At 38.1% G+C, this 12,643-nt stretch overlaps 2 protein-coding genes across 2 annotated transcripts; both read left to right on the top strand.

Annotated features, from left to right (window-relative positions):
* The first annotated feature begins 1,547 nt into the window (after positions 1 to 1,547).
* Positions 1,548 to 5,106, top strand: LOC106660060 (E3 ubiquitin-protein ligase TRAIP-like). Its single transcript, XM_014382890.2, has 7 exons — positions 1,548 to 1,989; positions 2,215 to 2,589; positions 2,665 to 2,766; positions 2,836 to 2,958; positions 3,036 to 3,318; positions 3,395 to 3,550; positions 3,620 to 5,106. Exons 1-7 carry the CDS (start codon positions 1,877 to 1,879, stop codon positions 3,815 to 3,817), a joined length of 1,350 nt encoding a protein of 449 aa, XP_014238376.1. The 5' UTR covers positions 1,548 to 1,876; the 3' UTR covers positions 3,818 to 5,106.
* A 268-nt stretch (positions 5,107 to 5,374) lies between these two features.
* On the top strand, positions 5,375 to 6,269 carry LOC106660061 (40S ribosomal protein S29). Its single transcript, XM_014382891.2, has 3 exons — positions 5,375 to 5,525; positions 5,865 to 5,964; positions 6,127 to 6,269. Exons 1-3 carry the CDS (start codon positions 5,464 to 5,466, stop codon positions 6,133 to 6,135), a joined length of 171 nt encoding a protein of 56 aa, XP_014238377.1. The 5' UTR covers positions 5,375 to 5,463; the 3' UTR covers positions 6,136 to 6,269.
* Positions 6,270 to 12,643: the final 6,374 nt, after the last annotated feature.

Raw genomic sequence — 12,643 nt, 5'->3', positions numbered from 1 at the left:
TGTGTCTAGGATACACAAACAGCACACCTATAAACGTAATGCACGCAGAAGCCAAAATGCCAATGCTAGATTCCAGGCTTGACTACTTATGCAGTCGATATCTGCTGCGATGTCTCAGTATCCATAACCACCCAGTCATACGAAACATTGAAAATCTTGCCAATACTGCAAATACAACAATATACGAACACAATTTCAACAAATCAAGAACGATCAGGACTTTTGAAGAATGTGAGTTTTATAATGGTCAAATTCTCCAATACGAAAACTACCACAGGTTTGAAGTACCGTTCAGTGCACTCTTTTTTCAAGCTAATTGCGACGTAAGTACGGGCAAAAAACTGCTCAACTCAAAGAACCCAGAAAACGAATTCTCTAAGCTATTTCCGACAAACGCCACTACAACAGATATTTATACCGATGGCTCAAAACTAGTAAGAGGCAACATTGACAATGCAGCAGTTGGGTGTGCAGTCTGGAGCAACAAAGAATTCTTCCGAACCGATATGAAAATACCAAACCTAGCGTCTATTTTCACTGCAGAAAGCTTAGCCATTATACTCGCCCTAGAAAAAATAAGCCGCTGGAACGAAACAGCAACTGAGTCAAATGCGAACGTCTTCAGGATCTTTTCAGATTCACGAAGCAACCTCGAAGCCCTAAACAAAATCCATGGTCTCAAAAACGAGCCACCATTGGTGGAAAAAATTAAGTTAAAGCTCATTGAGCTGGCTGATAAAGATGTTAAAGTCGAGATCTTTTGGATCCCGGCGCACATCGGACTACAAGGAAACGAAAACGCAGATACAAACGCCAAAAAAGCCGCAGCCAAAGACATAAGCTCTAATGTAGACATACCAGTATCAGATATATTTGCTAAATTTAAGTACCTATGTAAGGAAAAAGATGTAACGCACACCAAAGAAATGGGAGAAACCAAAGGAACCCTATACTTCAAAACATACTGGGACAAGGGAAGCAAGCCATGGTTTGAAAATATCAGAGCGCATAGAAAAGTTATTACTACTATCAATAGAATCAGATGTGGACACAATGGAACGAATGCGCATTTATCAAGATTTAAAATTGTGAGTAGCAGCAAATGCAAATGCGAACAGTACGATGAGACGGTGGAACATATTTTTTGGCAATGCCATTTATATGAAACACAAAGGAATAAAATGTTAAGGAGGTTGAGAAAACTGCAGTTACTCGGTCCATACTCTGTCATACCCTTGTTGTCGAATATAAACAACGAAATTATTAGTATCATATCTGACTTTGTACTAAACTGTGATTTTAATATCTAAACTAAGTTTTAAATTACTATAACTCTGTACACATAGAAAATAATTCTAAGTTACTATACTGATTAATGTAAGAGCGAATTTAATTACAACCTCCCAGGAATATGTATTACATGTAAAACCATGAGGTTTTAATTTATGTTATAGATATAGGCAGTTTTGTAATCATACCAAAGCCAATAAAAGATTTAAAAAAAAAAAAAAGAAAATACAACCTCGAGTCCGCGCGTCTCGGTACGACTCTCAGTGCCAATGACGTAATGTTTTGGTCTCTCAGCTGATACGCTCACACTGCATATCTATATACGACCGTTTTGTTTGGGACGACGCTTCTTATCGAATTTCCGTAGTATTATTCGTCTTATCTCACGTCGAAATCGAGACTGGCATTTAAAAAACCTGTTCGCGCAGTGTTTATTTTTTGAGGAAAGCATGGGACAATCCGCTGTCGAGCTCCAACAGAAGCAAGTCCCTTGAGAAAAAGATCAAGTTCGATGTGTCTCCCATGTTGTATGCACTTATACCTTCACTTACTACGCACTTGAAGCGTCTTTGTTCTACTGGGAAAAATGAACATCCAGTGCGCGATATGCCAAGACGTATTGGAACCATCCAACGATATTTTCATTACACCTTGTGGCCATGTCTTTCATTTTCCATGTCTCGTTCAGTGGTTGGAAAAGTGAGTGAGAATAAAAATTGTTAACCTTTGCTATAGATATTTTCGTCCCCTTGAATTTGCATAAATTCTATTTGTGTATTCATTAACATGATTCATCGATACTTTTATGTGTTTATAAAATTTGTGTGAATGATTGAAACATGAATTGATTAAAATTTATTATCATTATTCTTCTGCTGAAATCAGTTATGCAGAAATTTGATAAATTTAATATTATTACTGCAGGTCTCAGACTTGTCCACAATGCAGAGCCAAGGTAAAGCGTGACGGTGTCACAAGGATATACTTCAATTTTGCAAATACTGAAGCTGTGAAAGAAGATAGTTTTACTCTTCAGCAAAAGTTAGATAGTTTATCTTTTCAAGTTAAACTCAAAGAAACTGAAAATAAAAATTTCAAGTCAGAGCTTCATACTTTGAAGAAACAAAATAGTAGTTTACGCGAAGAGGTGAAGAAAAGAGAATCTGAAGTGAAAAAACAAATATCTGCTATACACGCTTTAAAAGATCAAACTGCACATTTTCGATCTCAGTGCCAAGATTATGATAGTGTGTGCAGAGAAAAAGAACGTTTACAAAAAAAAATTGATACTTATGAGAAGTGAGTTATCTGTTGAAAAATTTTTTTTATAAAAAGCAATTCAATAAGTAATATAAAATAAATTTTTTTTTTAAGTATTAAGCAATTAATATGCTCAACATCTAATGAAGTGGAGGAATTACTCCAGCGAAATGTAGATCACAGACAATTGTGTACATATATCGCCATTCTAAAGGGGTAATTCTTAAATTATTAAATTACTCAAAAGGTTTATTGGTATTATTGAAAATGTTGCTTACTTTGCAGAGAAATGACTATCTGTTTGGCAAAAAGAAAAGAAATGAGGAATAAAATACATGCGCTGCAACATGAATTACAAACTGTAAAAACTGAAAAAATTTCTTTGGTAGAAGACTTTCAAAAAAAAATGTTTGTGAAATTTATTTTTATTCAAATTGAATTATTTACATTTGATATGAATTAAATTTTCTTCATGTGGTTCATAGTGAAAGATTGGAAGAAGAACTTGCTATAAATAGAAGTGAAAATCTTGAATTAACAAGGAAACTTGATAGAAAAAACCAAGAAACTAAAGATAATGAGCAAGTCATATTGCACAATGTTTCCTTAGATAGCATTGAAAGTCCGGACTATCGTGCTCTGCCATCTTGTTCGACCAAAAGTTCTTCTAAGCGAGATAATTCATTTTTGGATGAGTCTCCAACTAGAGCTTCCAAAAAATTGAAATTTTTCAATAATAAGGATGACTCAGATCTCATTATAGTATCTGTAAATATAATCAATTATTTATTTGCATTTACTTTCCATTGTATTATAATATAATAATTATAAAATTCAATTGTAGTCAAACCTCAAGGGGATGAAAGAAAACTCACCATACCTTCCTACTAAATCAAAAAGTGTATTGGGTCTGAAAGATAGAGATACTCAAAGAGGATCGCGCACTAGTGTATCGAACAGAATGTTTATGTCTTCAAAAAAATTTGAAGCTGCACAAAAAGTAATTAATTATACAATTTTTTTATTTTATTTTTATCGTACAAATAACTTATTTAATTATTTACCACAGGGTACTCTATCAAAAGATTCAACCACTGTGTTCGATGGTTTTGGAGGGCACTCCAAAACTGATACTTTTCCAACTGCAAAAACGTTTACTCTTAAACGATCTGCTTCTTCCGATCTTTCTAAGACTAAGAAAGTAAAGACGGATCAAAGCGTGTCCAGTAACAAACAATTGGACGGTTTTGTAATCAAATTGACCTAGGAATTACTGCAACTCTTCTTGAGTGATTCATTCTTTGAATAAATGTTTCCAAATGGTATCATTTTACATTAAAAGAGTGAATGGTTGCATGAATTTTTCTAGTTAAGTGAAATTTCTTATTTGAGGACTGCTTGTAATAAATGTAAATGTGATATATAAGTCCAAATTGTAGTGGATATTAAAAATATGCTCTCATGTTTTTTTGTATATAAGCTGAAATTGCAGTGCATATTTAAAAAATATGTTTCTATGCTTTGTTGAATAAATTAAGATATAGTTTGCATGGAAATACCTGCTGAAATCATCTCATGTTGAGTTGCAAAATGAACTTCAATAATGTAACATAATAGTTAATTAAAAAGTATATTGTCTTATGTATTGGTCATACAAATAATACCTATATCAAATAATAGAAGTTTTGTATTTATATACTTATGATTTTATTTATCTTCCCCGTGCACGACGATTGAGTATTAGAAAAAATACTGTTAAAAGATAAAACTTATTCTCAGTCTAATAAATAAATTAATAAGCTTTGCAACATAAACATTTATAATATATTTTGTGTAATGTAAATGAGATGATTTGGCATTAGTAGAATTATAAAACAAAATTTCATTAGAGTTTAGAAAATCTTAGTGAGTTATTATTAGTGGTTGTAAATGTGTAATTATAAGTATACAAGCAAGTAAGAGTGAAAAGTATTAATTGGTACAAAGATTCTAACGTGAATATTGAAAAGCGCTTTTATTACTGTAAAGTTAAAAAATCGAATGATACCAGTGAGAAGACCCAATGATGATAATATTAACTATGGACAATTTTCATGTTATGTCAAAATCTAATTACTTAGACTTGTCGATTGAATACGAATTATATTTAATCATTTCAGAGCCCTGCGAACAAATAGTAAATATAGAAAACTTATTTAAAGTCTAACTTTAGTTTTTCAAGTATATTTTTATCCCAATCACGAGATGTAAATTTTATATATTTTATTCTTATATACAATTGTTTAATGAAATATTCATTTTTACTGTATAATTTCTTGTCACTTTAATCTACAATATCATTTATACATAGTAATTATTAACTTTTATGTAAAAACCAATTTTTATTCATGATACTATAAATATGAATCTTGTTGAAGCAATAGCTAAGAGGTAAGGGTATACAATAACAGGTAATAAATAATACACTTTTATTCAATCCTTCATTCTTATACTTACTGTTTGAAATTTTTTCTGTACATATGTAGATGAAACAATAAACAATTCTTGTGAAATGTATTATTTTGTATTGCATTGAAATTCTAACACAAGGCGAAAACTTCTTCTTTTCAATTTACACGCTCGATAATTTTCCTGGCATTACGGTATGGTCTATGGTTTAATTATGAAAATATTTGAATTATTTTTATTTTAATAAATGAAAAAAAATTTACAATATATATTTTAATTTACGTCTTTAGACGAATTTGATTTTCCCGCCTACTATAGGTGCTGCTTTGAAGAGCTTTGATCGTGCACCGACGCGCGCACATCGGACTACAGAGCATTAAACCTGCCGAAGCAACACAAAAATTTTCTTTCTTTTTCGCAAATCGATATAACCGTTCGCTCGCCGAATTAAAAATCTCGATAATCATGGGTCATGAAAATATCCATTACTCTCATCCTCGCAAATACGGTCAAGGATCCAGATCCTGGTAAGTTTTACAATTTGTTTATTGATATTTCGTGCGCCGAGTCAATGTAACATTATAAAACTTTTGTTGACACAGTATTCTAACCCCGAAACGTAGCGTTTGTAGCTTACGTATTTCTTGTGGTTTTTAGTTATATTGTTTACTAATAATTGATTTATATTTTTTAATATCAATTAATTAAAAATATTTCCTATGAGCTATATGAACTCAGACGCATCGGTTAAATATATTTAAAAATCTCTTAACCTCATGTACCACGTGTTTCACGCTTATGTGTTTCCGACGTATATGTTCAGTAATTTGTTTTAGTTTTTCTAAAATATATATTAATTTTTCCAGCGGTGCTTGCGCCAATAGACATGGTATAATCCGTAAATACGGATTAAACCTGTGTCGTCAGTGCTTCAGAGAATACGCTGCTGACATCGGCTTCAAGAAGGTAAAGATTCATAACAATTACACCCAATTTTTATTTATAAACTTTTTTAAAATTTTTCTTATGTATATTGGTTGAATACCCAATATAACTATATTTTAATGAAATTTTAATGTTTATGAGTTATGAGCAAAGTCTACATTAATTTTGTATTAATTGTTTCAGCTGGATTAAGTTTTATATACGTGGAGGACTGATTTTGTGGCATACACAAGTTTCTCATTCAAGTTTTTATTTTTGATAGTAAGGAGGCAGAATGTCAAAGATGTATATAACAGAAAATCAGTAAATCTTAAAAAAAATTTAAATCTTAGTCGTTATCAATTACAATCCCAACATTCATCACATTCTTTAAGTATGCTTGAAGTTAATAACATAAAATATCAATAAAGTTTTCAATCAAAATTGACTTTTACCATTTGAATAAATTTTTTAACATCTAAATTGCTAAAAATTACTTAAAAATCACTTTTATTTGTTTTAAAAATATTTGTCGCAAGGTAGCAAATTAAAATTTTTTAAGCGATTACATTTGAACTCAACCAAGAATGTAGTGGACACTCAATTTTGCTGTCTCAACTGTGTCTCAATACATATTCTCTCTTTATTTTTAAAAATTATTTATATATGCAAAGTGTGAGACATTTTCATGGTTTTTATAATATTGTAACGTGTTTTTCTTTTCACATGATAATTTTATCAAATTGAAACATAATAATTTAATTTGTACATTCTAAGAAAATGACACATGTCATTTGTGACAAGCCTTTGAGTTTATTTAAAAATGATGTTCAACAATGTATCGATTCCCACATTTGCACACATTCATTCTCAAATATACGAATCTGTATCGATTTATGTTTGTTGGGTTACAAACATTAGCAGTACGATGCTTATAATTGGGTAAAATTTCTATTTATGCATGTAGTGTGCAGGACCTGCAGGTGCAGGCATACTTTATCATTTTCAATTAACATCTCTTAAATAATAATAGCTATAATGTATTCTTGGAGAAGGCCCCTGTGTAGAACTCGAGTTATTAGCAACCCTCTCCCTCTCTCTCTCTCTTGAGCATATAATTGCCGGCGACATAGTTCCTTTACGAGAGAGAGAAACTGAGAAATTAATTATTATACAGGCGTAGACGATCGCCCAGAAACCTCTCTCTCTCTCTATCTCACCCTTTCACTCAATAGGTAAAGCAGCCACTCGAAATCTGCCACCGCGTTACAGTGGTCTCCGTCTTTCTCTCTCTCTCTCTCTGTTCTCACTCGAGCCTGACGCTGACGATGAACATAAAGCGTCTTAGCCGGGGCAATTCCCTCGCGGAGTTCCCGCTTGCTGCCTGCCTGTCTGTGCGCTCCAAGTAAAAGACAATGCCGATGCTTATTGTCTATTGCGCGCTTCGCGGAGCTTGCTGGTAAACATTGGGTCTTCCGCGCGATTGTGAGCATCCCCCTGCAGCACGTATACAGTGCGTGTGCCGCGGCAGTAGCAGCAGTCTATTTGGCGTCGGTAATCTCGTGCCGCCGCCCGCCTACTTAGCCGAACGACGACCCCACCATGTTGTTCTCTGCAAGTAGCATAAAAACGAAAAATCGTCTCGAAAACGTGCGCAGCCGGTGCCTACTTATTTAATACATCATTGAATTAAGCTCTTACATAATTACGTTTGATACAATGACCGCAACGGATTTCCCGTCGTATATACTAGTGCTTCACAAGTACACGAGAGGAAAATTTTGAGAGGCGCGTCGAAAATCGTTGATCGATCAAAACACAATAAGTGCCCGCAGCAACCTCGTTCTCGTCGCAAGCTCGAATGGGGCCGATATGACTGAAAGCTCCGCATCCCTTACTATACTATCCGCTGTCTGCGTTCGTGTATAGTTGCACTGCGCGCACATGCATTCATGCTCCATGGGTATATCGCACAACCGGCCCGTGTCCATCAATCGCCAGGCGCGCGTATAACACTTATAGCGATAGTTATAGGTATATATATTCGTCGTATGCGATACGCATATATATTCAGAAGCAGGTATAAAGAGCGAGGTAGAGAGGGATAGAGAGAGAGAGACCCACGAGGCAAATGACAAAGTGGTGAGAGACATATGCTAGCCACGCGCTGTCAGTGTCAAAGTCCATCCTCTCCACGCGTTGCTGCTGCTGCTTGTGCTTGTGCTGCTGCAACTGCATAGGCAGCGGTATATATCCTATATAGAGCCAATGGGGCCATGTTCGGTGCTCGCGCGAGAAGAGCAAATTAGACCGTTATATACCTAGGCCGCTGCTGCTGCTGGGCAATACATGGGCGACCACCGTCGGGGCGACGAGCTGTGCGCCCGCTATACACAGCTCTTGTCTCGTGTAATGAACCACAGCTTTGGACCTTTGCTCTCTCTGTATGTGTGTATGACTGCATACACGCATATTCACACACGCAAAGCGCGTATAATAGACATCAGCAGTTGTCCATTGTACCATTTTAGGGATCGCCGGATGCGATATCTACGATATTCATTCGCAGCGCGAGTCCGGCGAGTCGGCTAATGACGCGCTTAAAATATCATAGCGTTAAATCGTCCTCTTTTAGAGGACGAGCACGTGTGCGTTCAAATAGCTCGAATTTCCCCTCGCACCAACGGTTAAATGGAAAAATCGAAGAAATTCTTGCCCGCCGCGTCACACCTTGATGCGGTTTAGATTACCTCTCGCATCGCAGGACTTGCATGCACAGACACCTTGTGTACGTTGACGATCATTTGCTCGTGTAAATTATATATACATGTTATTGCAGAGAAGTACAGCATGAGTAGAGTAGCAGCAGCTGGCAGCTGTGACGCTCGCTCGGGTACAAACTCGCTTGGCAGTATACAGCTCGTGTGTGTGTGTGCAAGCTCGTCACACGCGTATACAGTACGGCTCGACGCGCTTTGGTCAGCGCAATGCGCCATGCGCTCCCGAGCGCGCGCGAGCGACGTTGTTACAGTGCGATACGTACACGTGCGGACAGATCGTCGAAAAGCTCGTTCTCTCTCACGACTCTCTCCTAGAGCTATGTATGATGTTTGCTGTGTGCACGATCAGCAAGTCGGCTCCTATCTCTATATTATACATCCTATGTGTGAAGCACCAGACTTTGTACAAATACGACTGTTAACCCCTTCGACGTTGTTTTAATATCGTCGCGCGTCGTCTTACGCTTGGAACTCGGCTTGTAACTGCTGCGATGCGGTATTTCACGTATATAGCGCTCCGGATGCTGGATTTACGAGTTTGTCCCGATTCCCTGCGTATAATTGATCGTTTTGCTTCTCTTTGCAGCTCGCACCGATACACCTCTCTCTCTGATTCTGACGTAGGCAAGGATCGATGAGCCCCCTTGTGTCAACGGCAATCGCTCGCTACTACCCTTCAAGTGCTGTAGTACACGTCCGACGCACATCGCAATGGATGTAAGATTCTTAGTATAGCCAATCGTACAAATTAAGCACTGCGTCGAAATAAAGGCCGATTGTGTGGGGTTGAGCGCAAATTGTGATAAATTATTTTCAGATACGCGTAGGCCTCGAAACAAGAGCAAACAAGAAAGTATCGTTATTAAATTTCCATATATTCGTCGAGGTTTTTGCCGGCCTTACTGACGAGAGAGAGGGAAAAGAAAAAAAAGAATCGAGCACGATCTCAGAATATTAATTATCAGCTCGCTAAGCGATGGACGCATAATAGTATAATATTATTATTATATGTATCGATTATTATAAGCACTGGTTTGCGAGTTTAATTCTGTGAGAATTAAACCCAGCCCGGTGTTACGTATATTATATGCAGCTTCGCGCAGTGGTTAATCGTATAGTTCGTATTGACATTCCGATGGAGTAACTCTCGCCGCCGACGTCGCCGCCGCCACCGCTGCTACTGCTCCCGAAGCCGAGATATTAATTAATTAGATATACGTGATGTGCGCGGAACACGACGAGAGGATTCTGATTTTGATTTATATCATATCGATGTGTGCGTGACGCCCGGCGCGAGACTCGGACCAAAAATGATTTCCAGCCTGTGAATAGCGAATCAAGGACATCTATCGAAATTATAATGATGGCAACCTCTTTCGGAGAAGATATTGTAATTCCGCCGCGTCGGAAAACGAATGGAACTTTGTAGTATATCAAAGAACACGATCTGCGGCCAATTGTTATGCATATTATTATGCATCAGCGCCGGAAGCTCGGACAAATGGAAAGATAATAAGCGCGGAGCTTGTGGCAGACGACCCGGTATATAAGTTCGACTCTAGCTTTCGCGGAGCTTTTCTTTATAAATCAAATGAAAAATTCATCTGGAAAATCAAACGCGCCCATGAGCAGCCCGGACCGCCGAACAATATATAATAGGGGGAGGGAGAGCAGCTGAGACTAGGAAGTACAGCCGACGAAAGGAAAAAGTCTACTTTGGTCTTGTCCCAATATCCTATCTTTCTCTCTCTGTCTCTCTCTCTAGTACAGCTCCGTAAAAGAGAAAAAGCAGTGCGGCGCGCGCGGGAGAAGCGACAAAAAAAGAAGGTAAAATAAACGAAATCCGTTCGATTTTCTTTCCTTTCTTATGTGTCGTCACACAGACGCGTATATGTCACCGAATACGACACGTGACGGAACTCGACAAGTGCTCTTGCTCACTCGCTCGCGCTCCTTCTTTCATTCTACCCAGATATTATCGAATAGTTCCTCCCTATCATTTTTCTCTTTTCTTTTTCCACCACTTCTTCCTTTTCTTATTTTTGCCTCGCTCTTGACTCGCAACGGATAAGCTACGTAGCGAGCCGTAAATATGTTATTCAAAAAGGGAAAGAGAGAGAGGTGGAGGCGGGACAACTCGTGAGGGCGAATAAAGTTAAGCCTCTACTTAGGCAAAAATGCCCTGAGACAAATTGCATTATGTACAACGTACTGGGCGTCCTTTTTATTTTTCGTTGACCAGCAGCAGCAGCAGCAGCACAGCGTGTAGCTGTACGAGCGCGCGTACAGTGCCCAGGACAGAGGAAAAGGAAGAGAGAGAAAAAGAGGGAGCAGTCAAGCTCATGAATAGGTAAAAGTGGATCTTCGAGTGCTTGCAGCTCACAAGCATACGTATATGTAATGAAAATACCGCTACTTTAACAGGAGAAAAAAAACGACGGCACGTGCGGAAAATATTTCCGAAGCTCCACTACTCCAGCCTCGCACAGATTTTCTCTCTCTCTCATCCGCACCCTGCGCTTAAAATGATTATTAATGAAATTTCAATTTTGAAGATGTAAGGGGTAATAGTGCTTTCACTCACTCTATATATATCTGCAGGCGCGCGCGCGAGGTAAGTTTGTCACAGTAGCAGTGCAGCAAACTAATCAGCAGACTTTACAGATTTTCTACACTTGGGTAAGAAGCAGCTCGCGCGGAATGTAGCCGTAAGCAAAAAGTAACTTTATATCTGGCTCTCACGCACTATATGTGCTCCTCTCTCGCGAGAAGAAACTTGTCGAATCCGCGACTACGACGACGATGAACTGCACTGCTTTCAAGGACTTTTCAACAATCTTTGCGCTCTCTGCTGCTGCTGCTGCAGCCGCTGTTATATAACTTTTAATCGAAATTTCATACGCACATCTCGCGCTTGTATCAGAACTTGCGACGATTTATGCGCGCGCGTTATGTGTTGTATTTTATTTTTTATATGAGCTGTATAATGCCTATCTAAGAGTTCGATTCGGTTGAAATTTTGTGGCTTTAAATTTATATCTATAGCGATGCAAGTAATACACTCTCGAGCTATTTCTACTATCCGCTTGCGTTGACAGCTCTCGCGGGCAGTGAGGGAATTTATGTTTATTACTGGTACATCCGCATGCACGTGGGATACTCTCTCGTATTGTGAGCTTCGAGTGTTTCACGTCGAACGGCAGCTCGTCATCGTCGATTATCCGCACATTGTACATAATACGTAATGTATATCGTGTGTCATTGAGATCACGTAGTAGAGAGAGAGAGATAATGAGAGAGAAGACATTTGAGTTGACAACTGACCATTGCGCGCGGCTTCATATAATTTCGCCAAGCTCAATCATTACCTCGAAGTATGATATACGAATTTTGGAGCGTCGCTAGCTATGACTTTTTCTGAAACGCGTATAGGTCTACTTATGAAAAGTCATATTTTCTTACTGCATGTATGTGTGCGCAACTATAAGTGTGACAATCGTGAGAAAGGTAGCATGATATATATTAAAAAGAGCGTAACTTTTTTGCAGGCGCGAGCTATAGGCTTTTCACTGCCTGAACGCGCTAAAAGCGCTCCTCGAGATCGCGCGCGCGCGGGAGAGAAAAGTTGAGTTGTTAGCCCCCCTGCTGCTGCTTCGTGTCCGGGCCGTGTTGCACGCCGCACGACGACGGCAGCCGCAGTCGGTACGCCAAAGTTTCAATAGACGCGTTTGCGAAGAAGAGCCCGCAAGAACGAAAGAGAAGAAGTACACATAAGCGATGAAAACACGAGAAAATCGCGTTTGCGCGACTTTGTTGTATGTACGATCGGAAACGCGGGGGTCTCTAAACGTTTACCGTTTTTGAGTTTATCATATTTGATATACAGCTCTTTCATCAAATCACTTAATCATTGCCTTCCGATTACTTATTGTTATAGGTTT

This window comes from Trichogramma pretiosum, unplaced genomic scaffold, assembly GCF_000599845.2.
Source record: "Trichogramma pretiosum strain Unisexual culture from Peru unplaced genomic scaffold, Tpre_2.0 scaffold18, whole genome shotgun sequence".
Taxonomy (NCBI): domain Eukaryota; kingdom Metazoa; phylum Arthropoda; class Insecta; order Hymenoptera; family Trichogrammatidae; genus Trichogramma; species Trichogramma pretiosum.
The sequence above is the reverse complement of the archived record's forward strand: the minus strand, read 5'-3'. Positions and strand labels throughout refer to the sequence as shown.